The sequence below is a fragment of the Bos indicus genome, chromosome 15 (assembly GCF_029378745.1).
Source record: "Bos indicus isolate NIAB-ARS_2022 breed Sahiwal x Tharparkar chromosome 15, NIAB-ARS_B.indTharparkar_mat_pri_1.0, whole genome shotgun sequence".
Taxonomy (NCBI): domain Eukaryota; kingdom Metazoa; phylum Chordata; class Mammalia; order Artiodactyla; family Bovidae; genus Bos; species Bos indicus.
In genome coordinates, this window is record NC_091774.1 from 54,926,373 (window position 1) to 54,953,690 (window position 27,318).

Below are 27,318 nucleotides of genomic sequence, written 5' to 3' on the forward strand. Positions count from 1 at the left end.
CCTAAGGAAACCCTGAGGGCCTCAGCTCTTTGCCCACAGGCTCCCCTGGGATCTGACCCAGTCACGTTCCCTAGAGAGAGAACCTAGGGTGGGAAGGGCTGCAGCAGAGAAGATGAGCAGGGAACCTGAGCTCCTGTCAGGCTTGGGTTCCAGTTAGCTGTGCAACCTTGAGAAAAACACTTAACCTTTCCGGGCAGCTGTCTCCTGGTGTAAAGCAGAGGTGAAGGATCCTCACCTAGCCTGCTTCACAGGGGTGGATTGAGCCAGAGATTTTTAAATCGTTATTTCACTTAGTAAATGTTCCCTGGTGCCTTTTCCATGCTGAGCTCTAAGCTGTGTGCTGACAACACAAGAAATTAGACTTGTCATGAGCTCCAGCTGCTGGCAGTCAGGGGGCTCAGGACAGCTCTAGCCCTCTGATCACTCAGTGAAATTCAAAGGAGAGAGAAGGAAGCCAGGAAGGCTTCTTGGAGGAGACAGAACTCAAGTTGAGCCTTGAGGGACAGTGGGCTAAACTGGAGGAAAAGAATCAAGGGGAGAGAGCACCCCATGAGAGTTAAACAGTGAGCAATCCACTGGATGCCTCAGGGAATAAACACACAGCCTCAAGACGCATTTACCGAATGCGTTTATTGAACACCCACTACATACCGAACACTGATACTCCCAAGACGCAGAAGGCTGTTCCTCCAGAGAACAGAGACCCCCCCAGATGGCTCACAGACTTGGTTCCAAAGGAAACTGGACAGAGATAAGGAACACCTGCAGAAAGAGGGGAGGCAGGGGAGAAGGCAGGGTAGAGGCATAGAGAGAGATGGCAAGTGGAGACTCATTCCTTCTATTATCTACCATGATTATTTGAGGTGTTGGGGAATGAAGGAAGATGGAACAGAGCCAAACAGCATGGGAACTAATTAGTCCCAGTAAAGGGCAATGCCTCATCCAGAGTCATGTGGGTGCTAGGTGCCTAGACCCTAATGATATGGCTTTTCTTGTTTCAAAACATTTTCCCTTCACATTATCACAATAGCTCTAAAAAGGACCAGAAATGACAAATTCAGAAGCCCACCTACTCTGCAGAAATAGAAGCTCACAGCCCAGAGGTGGAGAGAGGTCCAAGGTCATGGACCTACATACACAGACCCTACCTGCCATCTGTTCTTGGCCTCAGATCCCTGGGGTCAAGAAGAGATTTTCCTGTGGTGCTGGCCACTCAGACACACCTACTACCTTGGACAGAGCCCTAGGCCAGGTGCTGGGGTCAGGTTTCCAGGCAAAGCCCCAAGGACCATAAGTTTTTTGACAAGTCCCTGGCCTCTGGCCTCACCACCCCATTTATAAAACACAGTCATTGTCTTGTTCTCTGTCCTTTGATGGTCCTAGGTTCTCTCTGGGCCTCCTTTCCCCAACTGAGGTGTCCAGTAAATGCACACACATCCCCACCCCCACCACCAAAGCTGCTGGCTCCCCCTCAGGGCTTCCCCTGGAGGGCCATCAGCCAATCAGAAACCAGCCACCATGGGGCCTGAGAAGGGAGAGCTGGCCTTGACAGCTGGCCTGTGATGTCTTAGTGGCTGGAGGCTGAAGGGGCTGTACGCAGCAGGACAGGAAACCAAAGACCTTTTCATTCACTCATTCATTTATAAACATTTACTGCATAGTCTCTTGAACTAGTGCGTGTACCAGAAACACAACAATGAGGAAGAGCCAGTGTCTCCCACTGGGGAAGATGTCAGAGCTGGGGCTTGGAGCTGACATGGGCCACGGCTGGGGTGAATGCAACAGCTGAGGGCCCAGCATCTATGGCATGCCTGAGCTCTTGTGCCATATAAGAAAAGACACCACACCCTGTTAACTCCATGGACCAAGGGTGTGGTGGAGGGCAGGAATGGGCTCAGAGTGTGTTGGCTGACCTCTGGATGCATGTGCTTGCATAAGTCTGTTAGCTTGTCCCTCTGAAAACACATCCAGGCACCTGCATGGGCCCGGAAGTATGGATGTTCAAGTATGTACATGCTTATGAATCAATGGACACATACCAGAATGCACTCAAATCTATGTTCACATGTGCACATGTATGAATGCTCCTGCAAGTACGTGTAAGAAGCACATCTGAGCCTGCCTGCAACTGTGCACAAGCTTATGCAAGCCTTCCTGTGCATGTGTAGGCACACACAAGTAAGCATGAGTGTGTGTATGTGCTCACATGCAGACACACCTAGGCCTGCTACATGTTATGTGTGCTTCTACACATACATGTGAGTATACAACCCCACTTCTGAAAAGACATGTCCAATATGCATGTGCAAGTTACTATTCTCATCTGCCAAACCTTGGGAGTGACAGTAGGGACAGGGGAGAGAGTGGGAAGGAAAAGGAGAGGTCTTCCTCCCACCCCCAGCATCAATAACCCTGGACTTCAACATTGACCCCTGTCTGAGACTCAGGCCTCTCCTTAGGTGGTACTGATCTGTTGATTGATCAGTTAAATATACTTTCAGGGAAGGAGTCAACCCAGCAATCCCTAATTTCAGGAGAAAGAGACTGCTTCTTAGGTTGGGGGGAGCCTTTATCCCAACCAGCTCTGCTCATACCAGAAGGGCCTGAGGATCAAGTGTCAACTTCTACAGCCTGAATAATTCATGCCAAGGCCAGGAGAGCTCCCTTCTCAGGAGCCTGTCTCTTTAAATTAGGCCTGGAGCTTCCCAGTTCTTGGAGAGGGAGGGGGAGGGGGCGGGGGGGGGGGGGGCGGAAATCCAGAACAAAACAAACCTATATAAACAGCTCAGCCTTGGTCCCTTCTGAGACCCCCTACTCCAACAGTGCAAAATCTGCTTCTGGTCTCACCACCTCTGGAGCCCCAAACCCTCCTACCCATTCACCATTTACAGGTGGGGTACCCTGGAGAGGAGGAGGGGCAGCTGATGTCATCCAACAACCCTAAGGTCCTGAGACCCAGGACAAGCAAGCAGGGGTCCAAGGCGCTGGGGCAAGGAGGGGGGCAGCAAAGAGCTGAATCACCACACCCACCGGGTCCCAGGGCCTAGGAGAGTGCTTGGGGGAGGAGTCCAGCCTGGTGGAGAAAGCCAAAGGGAAGAAATCCTGGCGGAGCAGCCAGTGACTTGGGGGGAGGAGGGATGGAAGGAAGAGGGGGTTGTCTTGACTTCCTCGGGTAGATGGGGTGGGGTGGAAAAGATGGAGATCTCCCGGAACGTTCAGGGATGCTGACAGAGCCAGACCAGATGTAACTGGGGTGGCAGAAGAGGGGGCTGAGGCTGGGGATTTTCCTCTCCTAGCACAGCCCTCTCCTTGATCACAGGAATTAGGAAGCAGCTGAAAAACGAGGAACTTTCCCAGCTGACCCCTCATCCCTGCCTGCACGTGGAGGAGGAACTCTAAAATCCTGCCCCTAAATTCTCCCTTGGAGATGCTGACCCACCTGCCAGCTCTCCCCAGCCCGGCCCCGCCCCACACGTGCCTGAGAGGTAAGAGGAAGGAACCTGCTTAACGCGGAGGGTGGGGGAGATGAGAGGGAACTAAGTCAGAACCTCGGAGAGTCAAACTTCACAGCAGTCCGGGAGCCGAAAGGGGGGAGAACAAGAGCAGCAGCCCAAAGCCCTGGTTCTCGGGAGCCTCCCACCCCGCCTCTCCGCAAGGAGGGCGCGGAGACACCGCTGGGGGCGGAGGAGGCGGCTGGGAGGCGGGGAGGGGGGAGGCAAACCCTGCCCACTCGGCTCTGAGCCCAGAACGGCCGCGGAAGTCGGAGGCCGGTGCGCAGGGCGAAGAGGGCACCGGGGGCGGGGGGCTCCGCTCCCTGCCTGTCCCCTCTCGCCCCAACCAGGAAAGTGAAGGTTCCTCGGACTCCAGAGCCAGCGGACGGAAGGACGACGACCGCCGGGCGCTCCGGGTCAAGGACTTGCCTCACCCGCCCCCCTCCCCGCCCCCAAGGCGCTCCGAACTCACTGGTGAGCGCCGCGACCCGGGCGCTGGATGTGGGGGCAGCTGCGATGGCCCCGCGCGCGGGACAGCCGGAGCACAGGGGCCCGCTGCTGCCGGGGCTGCTGCTCGTGGCGGCGGCGCTGAGCCGACCCGCCGCGCCCTGTCCCTTCCAGTGCTACTGCTTCGGCGGCCCCAAGCTGATGTTGCGCTGCGCGTCCGGCGCCGAGCTCCGGCAGCCGCCGCGGGACGTGCCGCCCGACGCGCGCAACCTCACCATCGTGGGCGCCAACCTGACGGTGCTGCGCGCGGCCGCCTTCGCCGGCGGGGACGCGGACGGGGAGGAGGCGGCGGAGGGCGGTGTGCGCCTTCCGCACCTGACTGCGCTGCGCCTCACGCACAACAACATCGAGGTGGTGGAAGACGGCGCCTTCGACGGGCTACCCAGCCTTACGGCGCTCGACCTGAGCCACAACCCGCTGCGCACCCTGGGCGGCGGCGCCTTCCGCGGACTGCCCGCGCTGCGCTCGCTGCAGCTCAACCACGCGCTGGCGCGGGGCGGCCCCGCACTGCTGGCCGCGCTGGACGCTGCGCTCGCTCCGCTCGACGAGCTGCGCCTCCTGGGCTTGGCGGGCAACGCGCTTAGCCGCCTGCCGCCCGCCGCTCTGCGCCGGCCTCGCCTGGAGCAGCTGGATGTGCACCTCAACGCGCTGGCCGGCCTGGACCCCGACGAGCTGCGGGTGCTCGAACGCGATGGCGGCCTCCCCGCGCCGCGCTTGCTGCTCGCGGACAACCCCCTGCGCTGCGGCTGCGCCGCGCGCCCCCTGCTGGCCTGGCTGCGCAACTCCACGGAGCGCGTACCCGACGCGCGGCGCCTGCGCTGCGCCGCCCCGCGGGCGCTGCACAACCGGCCTTTCCTGGACCTGGAAGAGGCGCAGCTGCGCTGCGCCGACAGCGATGCCGACAGTCGCGGGGATGAAGTGGAACTCGCCGGCCCCGAGCTGGAAGCCTCCTACGTCTTCTTCGGGCTTGTTCTGGCGCTCATCGGCCTCATCTTCCTTATGGTGCTCTACCTAAACCGCCGCGGCATCCAGCGCTGGATGCGCAACTTGCGCGAGGCGTGCCGGGACCAGATGGAGGGCTACCACTACCGCTACGAGCAGGACGCCGACCCGCGCCGCGCGCCCGCCCCGGCCGCCCCCGCCGGCTCTCGCGCCACTTCCCCGGGTTCGGGCCTCTGAGCTTCTCCTGTTCTGACTTGGGGACTAACCCCTGCCAGCTGATGACCTTACTGAGGCCACCTCGCCCAAGACCGTGGGTATGGGACACCCGCGAGCTTGAGGCTTTGAGACCTTCCCCTGCCCTGAGACCTTTGGATTATGGCATCTCCCCCACCCAGAGGCCTGGAGCTGTACCCCTTCTCCCCAGCTTCTGAGAGCTGTCACCATCGAAGACCCAGAGACACCCTCTTCTGATTCCAGAACCTGCTCCCCACCCATCCACTCATCCCAGGCTCTGAAAGCCCTCCTGAACCACCCGAAGCCCCTTCCCCCTTTCAGGACTCACTCGGAGACCCTCTCCTTCTATCCCAAGCCCCTGAGACTGCTTCCACCACCCTGTGCTTTGAACCCAGACCTCTCAGCAAGAAACACCCCCCTAAACTACACTCCAGCTTGCAGCCCTCAGCTCCCTTCTAGTGCTCAGGGGCCCTCACATCCCATTCTAGTCTCAGAATCAGAGCACCCCCTTCAGAAGGTTTTTGTGGACTTTGAGCCTTTTTTCTTTTACCAGCTCATCCTGCATACAGACCTACATCTGGGGGCTCTGAGGGCTGGGCAGCCTCCCCCAATCTGAAGATGTATTTCATGCCACCCACCACCCCAGCTCTAGCTCAAGCCCCTCCTTGGCCCAGGCTTGGCACTCAGCTCCTAACTCTCCCATCACAGGGACAGGGACACCTCGTTAAACCCTTAGTGTGGAGCCGATCCTCAGTGTTTCCCACTTTGGGTTCTCATACCCCAATACTCAGTCTTTATTCCCAATTTGAGCCTCTCAGCTCTTTACCCGATCTGAGGTTCATCCCTCTACCCAAGTTCTGGGCTCTCAGTTCTCTCTAAACCCATCGCTTGCACTCAGTACCCACACCTGCCGCTCACTGGGTCAGGTCCAGTGAGGACTCCATCCCTGGGAGATGCCCACCCCCCTTTCCTCTTAGGATGAGCTCTCTAGCCCTGCAAAACAGGCAGGTGCCAAGCACCGCCCCCTGCAACCATGCTGGCAGATCCTCATGAGAGATCCTGGAGGAGAGAGTCCTGGGGGTGCAAAGTAGATGGGCTGCCTTAGAACCAGGGTCAGCTGACCTTTGTGCCCACAGAGAGGGGTGGAAGAGGAGGCTCTGAAGGACTGGGAGCTGTTGGCCACATCCTCTTTCCCATGTGACTCTTCTCCCCTGAAGTTTCCTTGCTGCCACCTTGCTATCCTTGCCCACCCCCTGCCCCATATGACTTCTGGAAGAGGAAGGGGGCCTCTCCTCCTGTCTCAGGCACAAGCCCTCCTGTCCAGGGTCAGAGCCTCAGCGCCCTGCCTTCTGCATGATCCCAAAGCACAATTGGTGAGTGGGAGGGGGCCGCCTCTCCCTGACTCCCACCCCTAGGTCAAGCAGAATGGCTGGCCTGTGCTGCCTCTGCACACAGGAAGTCACCCTCCTCCAACATATTGGCTTGAGGCCTCCCCCCCACCTAGAAATCTGGATCTCCTTTGGGCAGTTTTCTATAAAGTCTGCAATAATCTCATATACTCTGCTCTTGGAAGTGGTGCCATGTCATTCTTGCTGACCTTGGTCACTGAAGGGGGTGGGAAGGGACACTTAGAGCATTTTGGACCTTCGAGATGAAGCAGTGACTTTTGATATCTTTTCTCAGACTGGGGGGCGCGGGGGGCGGGGGGGAATGGGCTCTGACCGCACATCATAGGATTGGGGCTAAACATATGGAGGGACTTCCCATTGGGATGGCATGGCTCGCCAAACCAGTTTTGCTTTTCATCCTGAGGTAGAGTTATCCACAGCCAGGGTGGAACCCTATGCTTCCTCTTCATTCTCCTACCCTTTGACTCCTCAACACTCGGTGGAATGGGGGATCATGGGGGTGATGTCGTTAGACTGACAAATTAACTAGCATCGGATGAGTCTGTCGAGGGAGGAAGTCCAGCTACAGAGAATCAGAAGCAGTTAATTCAGGCAGGAAAGAGGAGGATGCGTGATCTGCTGCTTTGGCATCATCTCCTCTGTTGAATTGGGCTTCCCTGGTGGCTCAGACAGTAAAGAATCAGCCTGCAATGCGAGAGACCTGGGTTCGATCCCTGGCTTGGGAATATCCCTTGGAGGAGGGCATGGCAACCCATTCCAATATTCTTGCCAGCGGAGCGTGGCAGGCTACAGTCCTTGGGGTCTCAAAGAGTCGGACACGACTGAACGACTAAGCACAGCACCTCTGTTGAATTACCTGATCCCCCCTTATGTCCTGTGTCATGCCATGCTCTCCTGGCTACAGGGCTAAGACCAGCACCTTGAATATATGAGAGGCTGAGGGGAGGCAGCCTAGCAGTGTGTGTGTGTGTGTGTGTGTGTGTGTGTGTGTGTGTGTAGAATAGCTCCTTGAGATATGTGGACAAGAAGATAGGTGGGTTCTAGGCCAGTGGGGTTAGGACAAGAGGCTGTCTCCTCCTCAAGGTCCCCAGGCTGGATTATTTTACATTCAGGGTCTCAGAACCCTGGAACTGGATGGCGAATGTCTAGAATTCTGGCATTTTAGAATCTTGAAGTTCTAGAATGTGTCTTCTAAACATTGAAAGGGACCTCCAAGGTGATGTGGGAAACCTGGTAAACTGTGTCAGAAGGAGCAGCCTCTCTCTGTGAAGAGCCCAATCCCTCCCTTCCACTTTTAGGGCCAGAGAAAGCAGCCTGGGACTCCTTGACGGTTCCAGCTTTGCCGCGAGGTCAGGAACACTTCTCCCCCCAGCTGGCTTTTCACCGAGTGAAAAGAGTCTCGAGTCTCCTTATATTCTCCCAGCAAATTTCCTATCCCTCCTGTCAGTCATTCCTCATGAGAAAGGGTTAAATTCTTTTGAAGCATTTCCATCTGTCAGTGGCCTTCAAAGAATACTCTGCCAGTCCCGCAGGACAAAACAGTAATGGGTTTCTAACAAGGTTAGAGAACTATGTCTCTAACAGGTCACCCCCACCCTCAGTTCCAAAGACATGTCCTCTGGCACTGTAACCTAAGACTGCAGTAAGTCCTGGCATATAAAACATGCTACTAGCTGTGGCTCACTGTCAGCAAAAATCTTGGAGGGTTTTAGATGAGAGCTGATGCTAAGCTAAATATCAAATCAATAGTTGTCAAAAATCAACAAATTGAGTACCTAAGTTATGCCAGTTGACATTTAACCTTAGTATCATTCACTGATTCCCATTAAATGTTATCTCTGAGCTGCTTCCCTTCTTGCAGTCTTGCACTGGCCTTGGGCTTTATGGGATGATCAGCAGATCCCCAGGGGACCCATCCTCTTCTGCAGATCCAGCCATTTGCTAACTCTCTACTGAATACAACTTTGCCAGTCCTAGAAAAGCTAATGACCCAGGGGAGAAATTATATTCAATCAAATTCTAGAGAAATGAAGTCACAGGAAACTGCATGCTCAGAGTAGAGGCCCTTGTACCCAGCCTAAGGAAATTTCTTAAAGTCACATTTGAACAGGGTTTTGAAGGATGAATAGGAGTTTGCTGAACAGAGACAGATCAAAAGAATCAGCTTATGCAAAGGCGTGGAGGCAGGAAGATCTATTAGTCTGAGAATTCAAAAAAAAAAAAACGTTTATGGCTGGGATAGATAGGAAGATGTTTGTGGGTAAGATGGTTCTGCATTCCCCTTACTCTCCACTGCACTAGAGGGACTTCCACCCTCAGAGGAGAACTCAGGGAAGCAGGGAGATATGATATGTGGGCCAGGAGAACTGCATGCTTCTCTCGCTTGTTCCTTCCTTCTTTTTGTGCCCATCCTTTTTGTGGCAAGCCTCATGCTGAGCACAGGAGACAGAGGAATCAGCTAAGCTGTGTCCACAGGAGGCCAGAGGGGCATGAGGGTAAGGGAAGGAACTGCAAAGAGGCCTTGCAGGAACAGGTGAGATGGAGGGGTCTGGCTGGTTCTCCCCTGACACCCTGATGCACCCCCTCACTGCAGACCCTCTCAGCAGCACCAAAGACCCACCAAATGGCCAGCCTCCCCCTCTAATCAGGTGCTGTCAATGCTGCTGGAAGTTTTAGGTAGGCAGGGTACTACAGGGGCCAAGTGCCAGGGGTAAGCTCCATCCAGGATGTGCCCTTAAAGAGCAGGTAGGGTAAAGACTTGCCTGGTGGTCCAGTGCCTAAGATTCCATGCTCCCAATGCAGGGGACTGGGATTCCATCCCTGGTCAGGGAACTAGATCCCACTAGTTCTGCAACTAAAACTCAGCACAGCCAAACAAGTGATTTTTTTTTTTTTTTTTTAAGAGCAGGTAGGATAGAGAGCAGGTAGAAAGGGAGAAAAAAGATGTGTGACTGTCAGAAATGTGACAGACAAGAGGCGGCTCTGAGGCAAGAAACCCGTCAGACTTCCTGGGGTTCAGTGACCCTGTAAAACCTGAAATTTCCTCTCAAAAACAGAGGAGAGCCACAATCACCATCTCCTTGAGAAGGCATTTACTTCTGCGACCCCATTCCTACCCAGGCCCCTCAGTTCTGGGATGAGAACCAGCGAGGGCCCAGCTGGAGTCCAGAGGGCTGGGGTTCAGTCTGAGCTCAGCATGACTTGCCATGTCGTCTGGTTCCCTGGTCAGTCAGAAACACAGGTTAGGCCCCACTTTGTGCTTGGGTGCTGTGGATTCAGCAGTGAACACCTAAGAGCTGGCTTTTACCTACTTGGTTTGCTCCACCCCTGACCATGGACACCCCCTGCCCTTCCCTGGCTCCAGGTTCCTTCTGTCCAGACTGGGGCTGGACTTGTGACCTCCAGAGGCACTGTCTGCTCTCACTGAGGTCCATCTCCTTCTTCATTAAGTCTGCCTGGCAGACTCATGGCCCTAATTTATGGGCATGGCCTTTCCCGGGCTGGGAGAGGTGACCGGGGCAGTTATTATTCCTGTGGTAATGCACTTGGCTGCCTTCAGAGTCCCCTTCTTGGCTCCCTCACCCCTCTCTCGCCGCCTCTACCCTCTTCCTTCAGCACTGCTTCATGGTGACTTGCCCAGGGGTGGCCACTCCTCTGGAGACCACCTCAGCTAACCCTTCTGTGTACTGATGGGAAAGTTGAGGCCCAGTGAGTGCAGGAGCCCATCCAGGTCACACCAGGTGTCAGGAGCAGAGCAGATCCACAGCTCCGGATGCCCCCTGGGGTTTTCCCTTGCCCTGCTCTGGATCTGAGTACCTGGCAGGGCTTCCCAAACTCTGGACTCTGTATCTGTGCCTCTGTGGTAATTGCCTCCTGCAACCAGGTCTGTGGTGACCTGGAGATAAAAAGCCAACAAAGAAGGGGTGGGGAGCTCTCTTTAACTTCTATCAGCAGCTTTCTGCAGGCCTCAGAAACCCCCTCCAGCCCCCTACCAGCAGAAACCCTCCTGAGGGGTCCCTCTCAAAAGAAGGGACATCTCTTCCCATCTCTGAGAGGAGAAAGGGGTTTGCTCAGGAGCCCCAGTCTCCGAGGTCCCCCTGCTTGAAAATCATCCTTTCTGAGCCTCTCATCTCTGCTAGCACCTGCTGAGATGGTCCACATCCTGTGCTTAGTAAAGATGGGGTCACTGGGATAGTGGAGGCAAGGGGGGTTAAGTCCTAACTTAAGGTGACTGTCCAAACTAGGAATCTTGGCAAGCACAAGGGACGTCTATTAATAATTACGCTGGGACAAGAACAAGTTAGGACAGTACCAGGCTGCTGGCCCTGGACTCCAGTGACTAAGACCTGGAGGGGTAAAGAAAAAATGTTAGACTGCTAGTCTGCCAGCACCAGATTCACTCCCTGTCCTTGACCCTGTCCTCCAGCCATGCTAGACGACTTCTTGAATGCCATTCTCCAGCCATACCAGGCTACTCAGATTTTTGGTACAAGAATCCAGCTATTCCAGGCCCCCCACACCTTTGCTCACACAGTACCCTCTGCCTGGAATCCTTACCCCCAACAGAGAGCAGCAGGACGTTTCAAGAGTCCCCTCTGCTTTCCTGACCTGTCTTCCTCCTGTCGCCAGACCTCCAGAGCTCCGTGTGGGCTGATTTGCTTTCTGGCCCATTGTCTGCAGCAGACTAGATGCCCCTGCCCCAGGGGCTGGGCTCAGTTCCCTTTTGGGTGCCTGACCCTGGTGCTCTGAGATACGTGAGCACTGCCTCTGCCCCACAGAAATCCGAAGCACGGGGGAAAAGCCATTACATGGGGCTCGTGGCCTCCCTCTGCTGCGTGTCAGATGTCCACACCCTCTAACTCCCACAACCTCTCACCTCACTGAACTGGGGCTGCAGTTACAGAAGGTGCCTGTGTGGCCAGCTCCTTGTTACTAGTCAATAAAGTGAGAAAACAGAAAACGCGGCTTTAGAATATATATGTAAAACATAATTTAGCTTTAGTTTCTAGACTTTGACTTTTTAATACGATTATCGCTTTCTGGTCCTCCGTTTGGGATTCCTGTCCAGCGTCCTATCTGGGCAACATCTGCCTCTGGCTCTGGCTTGGTTCCTTGACCCAGGGAGCAACAGTGACATCTATTGGCCGATTTGTGTAAGAGCAGAACCAGTTTTAAAAAGTGTTTTCCATACATGTGCCATCTGCTGGTGGACATGGGAATGTGCCTTCTTTCATTTAGTAAAACCTGTTCAGCAAGTATTTTATAAAGTGCCTGCTATGTGCCAAGCACTATGTTCGACAGAAGCTAGGAGTTTTTCTAGGCACTTGACATATATTAGCCCATTTTAGCCTGATGACAATTCTATGAAGTAGGTATTATTTATTTGTTTATTTTTGGCTGTGCCAGCTTTCTCTAGCTGTGGGGAGAGGGGCTGCTCTTTGTTCCGGTGTGTGGGCTTCTCATCGCGGTGGCCTCTCTTGTTGCAGAGCACAGGCTCTATGCACTCAGGCTTCAGTGGTTGTGGCACACGGGCTTAGTCGTCCTACAGTATGGAATCCTCCAGACCAGGGACTGAACTATGTCTCCTGCATTGGCAGACTGCTTCTTAACCACTAGACCACCAGGGAAGTCCCTATGAAGCAATTATTATTATTCCTACTTTACAAAGGAAGAAACTATGGCAACTGAAGGAGAATTTGCTAAAGGTCACAGTGCTGATAGCGGTCAAGGTAGGCTAAGAACTCAGAGCCCATGTGCTTGGACCATAAACAAGTACATAAACAAGATACTTTTTAGGAGGAAAATAGAGTGATGGAAGAGTGATGGGCAAGGGTGTCCTTTGAATGGGGTAGTCAGGCAGGCTTCTCTGAGAAGGTGTCTTACCCTGAAGAATGGGAAGGAAGGAGCTCTGCAAAGAGCCTGGGAAAGATGAATCCAGGCAGGAGAAACTGAGTGCAAAGGTGCTGAGACTGAATATTAAATATTGAGTGGGAAGCCAGTTCTGGCCATTCTACCCCTAAATACCTTGCCAAACAGTTCTTCCCTACCTGGTTGCAGCCTCTGCGTCTCTAAGCCAGATCCTTTTCCCAGCTTCCTGCCTGATCCCTCTGCCTCTGGCCTTCCCCTCTGGTCCATCCTCTGAAATACAGCCAAAGTGATCCTAAAAATGCATGAATCTGATCCATCACACTGTCCTGCTTAAAACCTGTCCCACTACCTACCTTCTGGATAAAAATAACAACAAGCCCTTTGGGCTAATTATCTGTAATCTTCCTCTCCGTGGCTATGGTTTGGTCCCATCTCCCGTTAGCTCTTCTGGTTCCCTTCATTCTAGCCACATCGAAGTCCTTACAATTCCCTGAAGGTCTCAGTTTGCCTCACCCCTGAGGCTTCCCATGTGCCACCTCTTCTATTTGGAATGCCTGTATCTTCTCCTCACTTAACTGCTTCTCATCCTTCAAAAGTCAGTTGAAGGAATTCCTTCTCTAGGAAGCTTGCCTTAATTCCTACCCTACCCACCCCTCCTTAGTGCTCCATGGCATGACATGAATGCGTGTCAGCCTCCATCCCCAATATCCCTCAACATCAAGTCCAAATCTTTGTCATCATGCCTTATATTCTTGTGAATTTGTGAGCTCCTTGAAGTAAAGGATTATCTTATCTTTCTGTCTTCAAGGTCCAGCGTTAGCCCCAGTGAATGGTACAAGCCCTATAAATATTGTTTATAATTTGTGAGCTATAAATTGTTTAGTTTTTTACTTTTTTTGGCTTTTTATTGAGATACATATTTGCATAGAGTAAAAATACACTCTTTTCTGGCATACAGTTGATTTTGACAATCAAGATATGAAACAGTCCCATCACCCCCCAAAGTACCTCCTGCTGCTCCTATGTAGCCAACCCTTCAGATCAACTCCAGCCTCTGGCTACTAGTGGTCTGTTTTCCATCCCCATAGTTTTGCCTTTCCAGAATGTCATATAAATAGATGCATATACATTTGTCCTTTTTAGTCTAGCTTCTTTCATGAGCATGATGCTTTTGAGACTCATCCTTATTGTATGTATTACTCATTTGTTCATTTTCATTGCTGAGTAGTATTCCATTGTATGACTATACAATAGTTTATCCATTCACACTAGCTTGAGCATTTGGGATGTTTTAAGCTATGTGTACACCCATTATTTATGTTCACATACAGGTTTTTGTGGGGACAGAACTTTTTATTATTTTTGGAGTGGAACTTCTAAATCTTATACTAAGTATCTTTAATAGTGGTAAAGAACCTGCCTGCTAATGCAGAAGACCTAAAAGTCACAGGTTCAATTCCTGGGTTGGGAGGATCCCCTGGAGGAGTAAATGGCAATCTACTCCAGTATTCTTGCCTGGAGAATCCCATAGAAAGAGGAGCCTGGTGGGCGACAGTCCATTAGGTCGCAGAGTTCGACACAACTGAAGCAACTTAGCACGCATGCAGACTTATAAGATTATAACTGCCAAATTATTCTCCAAAGCATCTGTACCATTCTCTATCCTTACCAGCACTGTTCCAGTTCCTTCACAGCCTCACCAGCTCTATTTATGGGAAAGAACAATTAGATAGCCTTTGCACCTTTTTGGAAACTCAGTTGATATGTGCTGGCCTATTTCTGGAGTTCCTTTCATTGATGTGTCTATTTTTTCACCAGAACCACCCTGTCTTAATTACTGTAGCTTCACAGTAAGTCTTGAGATCAGGGAGTAAACAACTCCAATTGTTCTTCCTTTTAAAAATTGCCTGGCTAGTCTAGTTCCTTTATTTTTCCATATGAATTTTAGGATTACCTTGTCTACATCCGTAAAAAAGATCCTGCAGAGATCTTGGATTGCACTGAATCTATAGTCAGTTTGGAAAGAATTGATACCGTAACAATATTGAGTTTTCTAATCCATGAACATAGTACATGCCTCTATCTGTTTAGGTCTTCTTTCTTTCATCAGTATTTGCTGCTTTACAGATGTACATAGAGATCATGCACATATTTTGCTACACTTACACCTAAGTATTTCCATTTTGGTGCCATTGTAGGTGGTGTTATCTTTTTATTTGGCATCGTCTTTTAAATTTCAAGATCCAGCTGTTTAATGTTACTATACAGAAGTACAATTGATTTTTGTATATTGAGCATGCATCCTCATTGAGGGCTTCCCAGGCAGTGCAGTGGTAAAGAATTTGCCTGCCAATGCAGGAGACTCAAGAGATGTGGGTTCGATCCCTGGGTTGGGAAGACCCCCTGGAAGAGGAAATAGCAACCTATTGGGAGTATTCTTGCCTGGAAAATTCCATGGACAGATGAGTCTGGTGGGCTACAGTCCAGGGGGTTGCAAAGAGTCAAACACGACTGAGCTACTGAGCACAGCACGTCCCCATTGATCATTCATCCTCTTTTTCTGGTTCTTCGTACGTTGAGTAATTTCAGATTGTATCCTGGATTCTGTGAATGTTATATGGTGTAGACTCTGGGTTAATGTTGAGTTTTTTTGTTGTTAAGAAGAAATCAATTAATTTAGTTTCAGACCCAAAGTTGTGTCTCACCTGTTGGTGGTGGTTCTAATTTCCACACAAATCCATAAAAGGGAAATTTAAACCATGCAGATTCCTTTTCCAAAGTTGTGCTCCCCTGGACCACCTGCCTGCTTTTGTTTGATTTTCAGAGTCATTAGGTAGCTGTGTTTTGTATTTTTGTCCAGAGTTTTTAAGTAATCAGTAGGAGAGATAGGTTCTAGTGGACTTTGTCTCGATCAGAATTTGAAACAACTATGCTGAAATTTTTAAAAAGCTAAGAGAAATGAAGTCTCAAAATGCCACGAAGACAGAGACAGCAGGAGAAAAGCTCAAAACTAAAGAGACAATAGTGAACACCTCTCCCCTGTTTAGGTTCCTGTTCAGGTGTCAGGGCTCCTAAATGGTGGTATCCAGGCCAATAGGGTTATTTCCATTTTTTCAATGAGAGGATTAAAGAGCTGGTCATTTGTCTATTTGGTCTCAGGTCTAATCGCCTGATTTTCCCTTGTTCTATATTGCAAGACATTGACCATTGCAGGCTACATTCCCCCAATTCTGTGAATATTAGCTTCTAATTAAGAGTCTGCCAATAGGAGTGCAGGAGAGAAGAAACCAGAGTATTTCTCCCACTCCCTCTGCTTTGGAAGCACCCCAGGAACAGAGGTCTTTCTTTTATGGTCTGGATTCACCAGATACCCTCTCCCTCCACATCCCTACTGGGCTTCCCTGGTCCTTGGCTCAGTACCACCACCTCCTCTCCCTGTCCTTCCACCCTACAGGTGGTAGTCATTTCCTGTGACACCTGGGTTGCCCTTTGCAACTCTTGCAACATTTTTATAACCAGTTTCTTTGTAAATACTGGCATAGGCTTTGTTTATCTGGACTTGGACTGACACAGTCCATGAGGGAGGGCAGAATCAAAGCTCTAGCTCCTGTCTCCTGACTCACATGTCAGTGTCTTTCCACCACCCTTCTCTAGCTGGAAGAGAGAGTCAGAGGAAATAGACCAGCTTCTGGCCAACCAGGAAGGCAATGCACTGATCTAAGCTGCACGTTATTTTATAGGAGTGTAAAAAAAAATTTGCTTCACATATATGACCAATTTCCTAGAAGACTTATCTTGTAATCCAGCACCACCTTCCTTTCATATGAATACAGTATCCTGTCATTTAGGACTCTGAATCTTCCTCACCCATATCACCACTCCTCCATGAGTTCTTTTGAAACAGGCAGTGGGTAAGACATACAAAACCCAAGTGACCTTGGGGAGATCCAGCGGAGCAAGAGAAGAGACCTCAATGAGAACCAGGCTGGGACTGGGGCAGGAGTCCAGCTGAAGAGGCCAGCAATGCCAAAGAGAAGATGGGATGGCTTTATCCTAGGAGCAAAGCAGGAGTCATGGGACCCAGCGGTGTCTGAGACGGGTCAGAGGTTTGGCAGCTCCCCCAGGCCCTAAGGCTGCTACGTGGCAGTGAGGGGAGGAGAAGCGATGAGGAGCCCGGTTGGAGTTGGAGCTAACACCTGACCCAGCCAGTCCAGGGCAGCCGGACAGCATTTTCTGGTCTATGTCCTGCCATGGGCTTATGAGACAGAAATAAAAGCACAGTCGGCATCTGTTACAAAAGACCTTTAATGGTCTCCTACTTATGGTTCTTTTGTTCATTTGTCCTGTTAAGAGTTGATAAACTGTAATAACTTATCTGACATAATACGGAATGCCACAGGTACAACAGATGAACCTGGAAGGTGGCCCAGGAATAAGGGTATCACGAAAGAATCATTTACAGAAGGACCACAGACCTGGAGACCAGTCTCAATCACTTGTCACTCCCCATGCCCCGGCTGAGCACCGGCTCCCACTGGGAAGGAAGAGGCAGCCCCCTCCCCCAGCAACTGTGGCTAGACCCCAACACTGAGCAGAGATGCGCCAGGAAGATGGTCATTCTACACGGATCCCAAGTGCTCTTGGATCTGCAGAGCAGGCCATGATGCATCCTGAGTTTGTGAGTCCCCCTTCATACCCACCTCTCCCACGACCCTTGCAGTAATCCCTTTGAGGCGGGCAAAGCCTGACACTGTCTCCACCTTACACAAGGGGGAACTGACGTCAGGACCTCAAGGGCACACTTGAACTGAACACAGAATAGCACTTGGCACTTTATCTCCCACGCCACGTGGCTTGCCGTGTCCTAAGTCTCACATTTTCACCTGGGATTCCCTGGGTGGGGGCCAGGCAGGATTCTGTGCCAAGGGCTGGTCCAGGTCTCCCCAAAGTGCCCACCTCTTAGTCAGCCCTGGTGAGGGACCTGGACAGAATGGCAGGCAAGTAAGAAAAGAATTCAGGGGATGGCAGGTGGAGGGACCAGCCTCTCTTCAGGGATTCGCCTGTAGCCCACACACTCAGTTGATTGCAAATGTGGGAACAGAATCCTATTAGAATTGCTTCAGGGAGATTTGCTGCTTAAAGGGCATCTGGAGGAACTCTGCCTTCATAGGAGGGACTTTGGTCATAAAGTCTCCCTCAACATTTCTTTTTTGAAATCTGGACTTTTCTCCATCTGGCTGTATATTAAAGAGGAACCCAACTCTATTTTCTCTTCCTATCACACTGTTCCTTTGTCATCTCATGGCCCCAGGTCAGGAAAGTCAGGTGTCACACTGGGGCACAGACACAAGTCCTGGGGTGGGGCTGGGCCTCTTTGCTTCATTCACGGTCCCCCATACTGCCTGGGCCAATATCAGGGACAAGACCCATCCTCACAGCACCAGGTCCCCGCCCAAGTCAAACCCAGGCCAGAGCTTCAGTGGGGGTGAGCTACAAAACCATCAAATGTTTGCGTGTTTACTTGTATGTGTGTGTGTGTGAATAAGCAAATGTTTGGGCCTGGGTCTGTGATGCAAGTTCCAATATGAAGATACTTTTTATTGGAATGCTAGGGCCATTCCAACATGAAAAGCAAGAATAGAACCTGTGCTTGCTGGTCTAGGATCAAACCTCAGAATGGTGGTTTGAAGTCCTTTTTCAAGAGAAGTTTGAAGGTGAAACCTTGATAGGCAAGACAGATAAAAGAAGAGTTGTTCCGGTGGAAGTAGGAATGATGGGGTGGGGAGGGCTGGAGACATAGCCTTTGCCTCCACCCCATCGTCCCACCTTAGCAGCCCCTGACAAAGCTCTGTGGAATACAGGGGTTCCACAGCACTTGGTTAGAAAACAAGTGTTTCAGAGTCTATGGATCGTGGGTCCCGGGGACCTGTGCTTTGACTTCCCTTTTGGGGTGAAGAGTTGGAAGAGAGTGACGGGTGGTGGAGGGGGAGAATGTTCCCCCTTCAATGGGCCTCTCCCTGGAGCCACTGTGCAGGGAGCCTGCAGGGGAGTGGTAGAGGTGGGGATCCTGCTCCAGTTAGGCCATTTCAGTCCTGGAAGGAGGACAAAAGTGGCGGAGCTGCCTGGGCCAGGAGAACAAATTGCCAGGCCCAAGGCAGGCTTACGTGTGAGGGTGGGGAGAGTCTGTTTTGGTCCATGTTGACTTTAAAAACATCAGAACGATTACAGGCCTATGTCCAAGGGACCCTAGGAGAGTTCAAGACTGGAGCCTAATGCCTTCCTCCAGGATGGGTGGAGGATGCTCAGTCCCCAGTCGCTGGCAGGAGGGAAGCTGCCTCTGTGGGCTGCTGACACCACCAGGGATGAGTCAGTGGGGACTCTGATCTCACAGTAAAGAGGCCTGGGCTTTCCTTGAGCCCAAATCCCTCCCATGTGTCACCAAGAAGTGACAGTTGGCAGCTCTGGTTGATCCTGGAGGGGGCCTGACACTTTGAAGGGGCAGGCAATTTCTATTCCACCTCACCCTTGGGGTTCTTCAGCAGGGTAGTGGGGGGTTCGGCCCCGCTAGGTCTGGGGGCTGGAGGCTCTTCCTAACCTGGGATCAGATCCAAGCCTTCCTGGCCTCTGACACCAAGATGCACCCAGCTCCCCAATCACTGACACCATCCACATGTCTCTGTTTTGGTTGCTGGGATCACGGCCTCGGTGGGGGAGGCATTCCTGAACAGTGTCTGAATTTCCTTCTCAGCTGGATCATCAAAGCCAAACTGGCCTCCTCTCATTCTGGTTGACCTCTGCCTAAGTGAGACTGGAGCAAGAGATGGAGGAGGTGGGTGGCAGGGCTCAACTGGCAGCACACTTCTTGTGTGACCCTGGGCTGCTCCCGCACAGTGGCAGGGCCGTGGCCTGAGCAGCCATTTGCAAATTACAGAGCTGATTTTCATCTCCTTTGGGCCTTACAAGTCCCTTGAGTTGCGTGGGAAAGAAATGACTGTCCCATTTTCAGTTACAGAAACCAAGCCCAGGGGGTTGAATGGGATATTCAAGGCTCCTCGGCTGCGGGGCAACAGCCAGTGGGGAGAGGCATCGTGGACTTCTGGGCCAGGGTACTCTTCACTGCACCATGTGGGACCAGCTTGTCAGTAATTCCCCCAGCTGAACCAAGACCCAAGTGAGCTCACCTTGCTGGTCTGGGCTCTGAGACCGAGGAGGCTGGTGGAGTCCAGCCAGATCTCAGTCCTTATCTTCACAAGGACTGTACTCCTCTCTTGGTTGGGAAGGTGAGGAAGTCCAGCTGGCTCTCTGCCTGTAAACTTTCACCCGGGCCATGCTCTTCCTTCCTGCCCAGACTGCTATCTACATGCCACCCACTGCAAAATCTCAGTGTGGAGAGATGTGGTCAGCACAGGCCACAAATGTGTGGACAGAGAGAGCAGGACTGTGGGCTGGTGCCTGGAGCCGAGTGGGGCTCCCCACCCCAGTGTCACTCCAGGGGTTCACCGGGACAGGCTGACTCCAGATGGAGAGGGGCCCTGCAGAGAAGGGGCTGCAGGACGGGGTGGGGTCTGGAGCCAACCAGAGGCTTGGAAAGATAATCTGGGCCTTTCTCAGGAAGAAGCCTGAGTGTTCACTGTGCTGCCATGCATGGCTATGCAGGAGGGCACTCAGCCCAGGGACATGTGGGGCTGAACTCCAGCCTGTGACCACTTGGGAAGCTGTGCATTCCTAAGTGGGTTGAATCCACCTGGAAGAGGCACTGTTTCTAACTCACATCAAGGCACTGTACGGGCTAGCAGCAACCATGGAGCCCTGAATGCAATGGCCCCTCATTACTTCCCCTATAACTCTCCCTTGATCACTTTGTGAGGACAGGGGCTGGGACTGACCCAGCTCTGTGTCTCCAGCGCTTAGCACCAAGTGGAGAAGTTATCAACCAAGCACGGTTAAGCCAAATGAACTTGACTACTGCTCATCTGTAGTCCTGGGCCCAAAGAAGAAATAAAAGGTTAAATAGGCCCATGATGCTTTTTGCAGCTGGAAAATTTCAGTTCAGCACTGTGATAAACCCAAAATGGTCAGTGTGATTTTGAGGTGGAAGGAAATTAAGAAACCAGCCTGACAAAGCTTTTGTGTGACTGCATTAGTGACATGGAGAGAGGTCTATTTGTAGGTAAGGGATCACCACAAATCCTAAAGGGTCTTGTACCAGCCCCAAAGGTTCCAGAAGACAACCCTGAAGAGCGTATGCTGGCCATACCTTGTTCCAACAATTCATTAACTCTCCAGCTGCCCAGTGAGGTACAAACTGTCCAGCAAGCTCTAGGAGGGACTGGATGCAGCTGGGACCCTAGAATTGACTGGGGGAGTACGACTATCCCAAGCTGACTTGTTTCTGACCTGGAGTGGGGGTCCCTGGAGTGAGATTCAGCAGGGAAGAGCTGGGGTGCAGTGCCAGGCATATGAACTGGGTAATTTCACCATGGAAAATGGTTGCAAAGTCCATCCCAGGAGGGGCTGAACTGAAGAGCTGAGATCCAACTTGTATAATAAAACTTGGCCATCTCCCTTTTCACAAGTATGGGACACGGACAGAAAGGAGGAAGAGATCCCCTTGCCCTGCTAATCAATACATCTGCTTGGGTATGAGGCAAACTTCAGGATATCCAAAGAGGGTGTGAAGTAGTGCAGGGCCTCTCACAAGCTCTCTTCCCCTCCCCCTGCCACGCCTCAGCAAATACAAACAAATACAAATACCTTCTGTAATACTTGATCCCTAGGGCCAAGCAGCTCATGCTAACTACAGCCACAGCTTGCCATCAGGCAACCCCCACCCTGGCCCAGCCCAGGGACCTTAGAAGGGCCCTTCTGAGGCCTGGAGTGGGTGTAGGGTGGTGTGCTAGGTGCCCTCTATTGCCCTGCCAGCTCTGGGGTTCAGTGAATCATAGTTGGTGGCAGACAGACCAGAATCAGTGGTTCTGGCTCCACCCACCAGACCAGAAACTCTGATGTTCACAAATTCTTGGAGGCAGAGCTGGGAGGGCCCTTTGTGATCACCTGGTCGAACCCCTTGGTTTTCTAGGTGAAGTACTTGAGGCCCAGAGATGGAAAGGAACTTGCCCAAAGTCACACAGCAATGAGCATCAAAGGTCAGAGAAACAGATAACTTTTAACACTTTCTGCCTCCTTGTCTGCCTGCCCTGTTGCCCTGGAAGTATGCCCATGTCCTAATCACAGCAACAGCAGCACATGGGTACTGCACACCCATGAAACCAGGAACCACTGTGTGTGTGTGTGTGTGTTGGGGGGGTGGTCATCAGCTCCCCAAGGAAACAAAGGAGTCCCCCTTCCTTTTAGGTAAGGACAACTCAGTGGACCTTGCCACCTTCTATGGAAGGATCCCCTTTGACTGTGGACACAGTGGTCTCAGGGGCTCTCTTCAAGTCCAGCCCTGGAGATCTGCAAGGGCAGGAAGACATTGGTGGCCTCAGTCGTTCTGGCCCTTCAGCCTTGCTTCCCACCAGATCGCTGATCCCTCTTAAGGAAGGGGGCCGGGCAGACTCTCACCTTCCCACCCCACCCCCATCTCAGAGTCACCCTTCAGAACACCTCCTCAAGACCGTGGTGTTTTCCGAAGGCCCCTCCCTTCTCTCTGTCACACTCTGCGCGTATCTGTGGATGACACATACACAAGATACAAGGCAGCTAGGATATTACATCCTGATGGCACTGAAATAGACTTGGGCTACTTCACATGACTTGCCTTAGACTAGGTAACTGCTGGTAAGAAAGTCAGCCCAACTGCTTTGCTCCATTCCTGGGGTCTACAAACCTTCACCAAGGTCACTGTCAGCCACAGAGGAACAGGGGGCAGGGACGAGGGAAGAAGAAGACAGCTGTTTGGTAGGTCTGAACTTCGAGCAAATCTGTGTGGACAATCTATCCATGGGTCTGTCCCCTCCCAGCCAGAGGAGGGTGGCCTTCAAAGCGGTCATGTTTTAGCTGCCAGAACTGTATTCATCACCTGGGACAGTGGCCACATCCTCTCACGCGTCTTGAGCCCCCATCCCCACCTCGCCAAGCCCTTGTGCCCCATCTTCCCCTTTCTGCTCCCCATCCCGAGTCAAATCCGAAGGCCAGAGCTGTGCTGGCCTGTCTGGGGGTCAATAGGAAAAGAGGGGGAATGGAGAAGTGATGCAGTGAGAGGGTGAGGGTGCTGCCTGTGGCCCTGTTGGCATGGTGATGGGGGCCAATCCTGAGGCCAGGGGTTCGCCACCGTGACCTGGAAGACCGCTGGGGCCCCCTGGTAGAAACTGGAAGAACAAAGGGGAGGGGGAGCCAGGACAGGAAGAAGACGAACAAGCATCCTAGTGCATGAGAGTGGACCTGGAGCTGCCCGGAGGGAGGGCAGCCCCAGTCTATCTGTCGTTGAGCCGCGGAGAGCCGGTACCATCCTCCTCTTCCTCCTTGTCATCCTTCATGCCTTTTAGTCTCTGGCGGGCAAAGTCCTCAAACACAATGTCGTCATCGCTGGTGGGAAAGACAAGGAAAACAGGCATGTTTGCAGGGCAGGGAGAGGAAGCTTATCCAGAGGGGTCAGAGGGCCTGCACAGCCCAGCGGGACCCAGAGGCTGTCCTCCAGGACTGGTCTTGGATAGAAAGGCCTGCCAGGCCAGCACATCTGGATGCCCATCAACGACAGTGGGACCAGCCAGTTGCAGAAATACCAGAGGGAGGCATGAGTTTGCTAAGGGCTGGAAATCGACCCAGCTTGAGAAGCTGGGGTTCAGGCACACATCAAATTGTGGGTGGGGGCGGGGAGTGAGGCAGGGTTAGGGCCAGAGGAGGAACTTATTCCACAAAGAGGCCAGGCCGACAGCGGTCTCACAGCATATTCTGAGTCCCCCAAGAACGGGCCCAGGAAACCCCATCCACCCCCACCCGAAGAACTACCCTCAGGAAGCATTCCTGTTTTCTGAGAAAACCCCAAAGGCCCTTTCTCCAGGGAAATGACAGCTCACATTCTACCCTGAGGGATCTTGGATATACAGGGCCTGTGGGGGCTGGGGTGGGGGCTAGGCAAAGCCCAATAGGGGTGGGGAGCAGAAAAAATGTGAGTGGAGAAAGAGGGTGCCTGAGAGGGGTTCCAGGGCTAAGGGCTGCCTCTAAGAACAGTGAGCTCCCTTCTACTAATAAAATATGTCTACGTGGGCCCACTCTCCAGGCCCCAGCCCCACAGAATTCAGCCAACTGCACAGGGTATCCTCCATGGGGTGACTTAAGACCCGACACATCTCCTGGAGGACAAAGGAAGCATAGATTTGGAGCTGGAGCGAGAAAGCTGCTCAGCCCTGGAGGTGGTTCATGTCTGCCCAGGTCCTCCCCTCTGGCCACTGTCCTGTGAGGTGACAGCCTTTGACCACAGGGCCATCCATACTGGTCCTCGTGAGTCAGAAACAACAAGATCCCCAGAACCTTCCCCACCCCACAGCCTGATTCCACTGGCTGGACACCAGCCAAGCAGGAGGGTCCCAGCCCAGGGCCACAAACCAGCCCTGTGACAGCCGACCAGGTGCTGTGGATGGACGAACGGACTGACGGACTGACGGACGTGCAAGGACGAGGGAGGAAGACAGACCCCACCAAGGCAGGAGGAAGAGGAACAGGCACCGAGGGTCCTTCAAGTCACATGCAGGCAAGCGGGTTGCTGAAGAGGCGAGCAGAGGCGGCTCTCAGCAGACGGGTTAGACCACTGCTCCTCGGGGTTAATTAGCATAAGTGCAAATAACCAGGTAGCCCCGCCCACCGCCCAAGGCCCGCCCCGCCCATGTCTGCAGGCAGGGTTCTGCTTACTTGGTGTCAAGTTCTATGAGATTGGTATCTACCGGCGTCTCGTGCTCTGGAACTAAACACAGGGCAGATGACCGCCCACGGGTTACTGGCGAGTGGGTGAGGGGGCAGGTGGGCACAGGTCCTCACCCCGGGACAACTAAGCTAAGGTAGGGGAGGGAAAGGAGAAAGGGGGAGTGAGGAAGCCAGGGCTGGTCCCTGGTCTCAGAAACACCTCAAATCAGCTTAAATGAAGGGAGGAGGGTCCAGGCAGAGCCAAGGAGGGCCAGGGAGCAGCACCAGGGGAACAGACAAATCTCTGGACCCTGCTCTTTTTGGCATGTCTCCAACACAACTTAGATTCATTTGTTGCATGCCTCACTCACTAACTCTAATATAACTATTTTTTCACATGTTCACATCTCTGAACTTGCGGTATGTTTTACAGTCATTAGCATTTCATAGTTTAATTATGGGGACATTTTTCTTTCTTTGTAGTACGTGCTACAATGTCTCTTTTGACTGAAACAGTCTTAGGTTTAATGAAATATGACCAATCTGGTATCACTTGGAAATATCACTGGGATGGTGTGCCCAGATATCATCCTATCCATGCAGACCCTTCAACTGTGCCTGGATTCGAGACAAGGGCTCCTGGCATGGCCCTTCCCACCACCCTCACCACCCCCAGCCCACAGAGAACAGAGCCAGACCTTTCTGTCTACTGGGGAGTCAGATGCAAATAGGAGTGTGGGCCTAAAAAAGATCCTGTGAACTGGGGAAGAGGGGTGACCCTGGACTGAAGGCTAACTCAGTGCAAGGTGGGGTGACAGGGAAACCCTATCCCAGGAACCCACAGATTCTGCTTACCTTCCCGGTGTGGGGGTTCCTCTTTGGGCTTGGGGTGCATTAGGGTGAAAGGCAGTTCCACGGCCACATCACTGAAAGAGACCCAGACAGGTTGAGCCTTGAGCCCAATCCCAGACTCAAGGCCAGACTCAATGCCCCATCAGTCTGAGAACTGGGAAAGGTTCTGTGATCAGAGGAGGTAGCTCTGGACCAAGAGGCAGGAAATCTGGCCCCAAGCCCCAGTCCCACCACTCTCTGAGCATCAGGCTATCTGGGATAATGGAAACTTCCCCTTTCCTGAGAAGGCTCCTTGAATTTCCATGAGCTAGGAGGTGGCACAGGGCAGTGAGCATGCATCTTGCTTACCGGGTGGCTCCAGAGGGGCCCCAAGATCCTGTGGACCTCCAACGGTCACATCCCAGCCTCCTCTGCCACTGCCCTTCCCAACTTCCTGACTGAAACTCCTCCCACCCTCACTCTCCTCTCTCTCAACATCTCCAGGGGGCTTCTATGAAAGCTCCCAGGTGGCCCGAGTCCCCTGCAATCTAGATGATGCACTGCTGAGGTCAGTTTAATCAAATTCAAGCTGGATGGGACCCTGGTCTCAGTTGTCTACAGAGCTGTCTACATTGTGCTCAGAGCCTTGAAGCCCTATGGGGGTGGAAGGATGGGTGAGGTGGTGCTACTGGCTAGAGCTTCTGACCGGGCTTCTCTGCCCTTGGCCCTGATTGACAGAATAATAACAAGAACACACACTGACAGGGTGCTGACTCTACACCAAGCAGTACTCTAGAATCACTCTTTTTAATATTTACAACAACCCTACTATTATACCCAATGTACAGATTGGGAAACTGAGACCAAGGAGAAAACGTATCTTGTCCAAGGCTCTACAGCTATTAAAAGAAAGTGACAGGCTGAGGATTCTGACTCCCTAATTCACACCCTTAACCCTGTGTGATAACAACTCGGAATTGAGAAGGTGATTCCACCCACCCTCTCTCTCCACTCTGGACAAAAGCAGGCTGGAAAGCTCCTCTACTCTGCAGGGGAGTGTCACCCTACAAATCCCTGTCAACCTTGAGCCCCTCCAGGCACATCACCTTCCTGACTTTGCTGCCAGGGCCGGGTTGAGGGAAGGATGGGGCAGGGGATGAAGTGGTCAGGGGAACCAACTATGCAACCAGGAAGGGATGCTCCCCTGACCCCTCTATTCACTGACGAGCAGTTTACATCTTTAAGTCTCACTGAGCTCACCTAGAAAACAGCGCTAACTCTACTCACCTTCTAGAACCACTTCCAGGAGGTAATGTAGGTAAAAAGGCTTGGTTAAACTGTGAGGCTTGTGCTTGCCAGAATCATGACTTCCCCTCAACAGGGACATGGAGGTTTCATAAAGCTATTGAAACAATGTGGCTTTTTTGTTTGACTTTGGTTTTGTTTTTTGCTTTTTTTTTTTTTTTTTGCTTCCAAAGAGGACAGCTTCTTCAGTTCACTTGGGAAAGTGAGCTATCAGAATGGAAGCTGGTGGAAGACTGAGACCGCCATCCGGAATATGGATGGAAGAATGTGGACCTTAACCTTCCTTCCACCAGGTGACAAGCAATCATGGACAGGGAATGTGTCTGGTTCCTCTCTGGGACCTCAGTCTCCCTCACAAGGCTGGGCTCAAGCCTGGGTTCAAGAACTCCTTACTGAATTAGATTGAATCAACTTGAATTAATTTCACTTCTCCTAACGGACTAAGGTTTCTTGGGATGAGCAATATTAGCTTCCTGGGACAGGAGGAAGCAAAACCACTGGGTTTGGGGCACATGAATTTGTGGAAAATGCACGTGGATCCAGCTGGTTCCAAGAAGTCTGTCTACAGAAGCAGAGCTCCTCAGGACTTCTTAGTAACACTCAGCCAGCAGTTAGTTCTCATTCACCTAGAAGGGTTTGAAAGCCACAAAGCCTAAGTTTATCCAAAACATCCTGTAAAACAGACTGATTGGGGGCCAGTCCCCAGATCACTGAAGCCCACGTTGCTGTCTGCAAAGGTCCTTGTCACTTGGGTGGGATGGAAGAGCAGGGCAAGTTTTGAAAGGAGAAACCGCACCTTCCCAGCCCCTCCGGAGACAGTCCTAGTCCCCGCACATGCCTGAGCCTGGCAATCAAAAACCTGAGTGCTAAGAGTCCTTCCTACCCAGGGC

The 27,318-nt window shown here is 52.2% G+C and overlaps 2 protein-coding genes across 7 annotated transcripts in view; one reads left to right on the plus strand and one right to left on the minus strand.

The window, feature by feature from the left end:
• Positions 1–3,177: 3,177 nt before the first annotated feature.
• TPBGL (trophoblast glycoprotein like) lies at positions 3,178–6,746 on the plus strand. The gene has a single exon (XM_070803910.1). It carries the CDS (start codon positions 4,008–4,010, stop codon positions 5,175–5,177), a length of 1,170 nt encoding a protein of 389 aa, XP_070660011.1. The 5' UTR covers positions 3,178–4,007; the 3' UTR covers positions 5,178–6,746.
• Positions 6,747–16,738: 9,992 nt separating this feature from the next.
• ARRB1 (arrestin beta 1) overlaps positions 16,739–27,318 on the minus strand; it is a 78,690-nt gene continuing 68,110 nt past the window's right edge. For 5 of the 6 annotated variants that reach the window (XM_070803912.1, XM_019975204.2, XM_019975201.2 and 2 more), the window contains 3 exons: positions 25,148–25,218; positions 24,302–24,353; positions 16,739–22,978 (listed from right to left, as the gene is read on the minus strand). In XM_070803912.1, coding sequence (XP_070660013.1) covers positions 22,867–22,978; positions 24,302–24,353; positions 25,148–25,218 — 235 coding nt within the window. In that variant the 3' untranslated portion in view covers positions 16,739–22,866. Of the gene's footprint in view, positions 22,979–24,086; positions 24,156–24,301; positions 24,354–25,147; positions 25,219–27,318 lie in introns of all 6 variants that reach the window. The other variant, XM_070803914.1, reaches the window with a different exon arrangement.

What these genes read in the sequence shown, in the direction of transcription:
- TPBGL (XM_070803910.1), top strand. Translation starts at nt 4,008, where the DNA reads ATGGCCCCGCGCGCGGGACAGCCGGAGCACAGGGGCCCGCTGCTGCCG.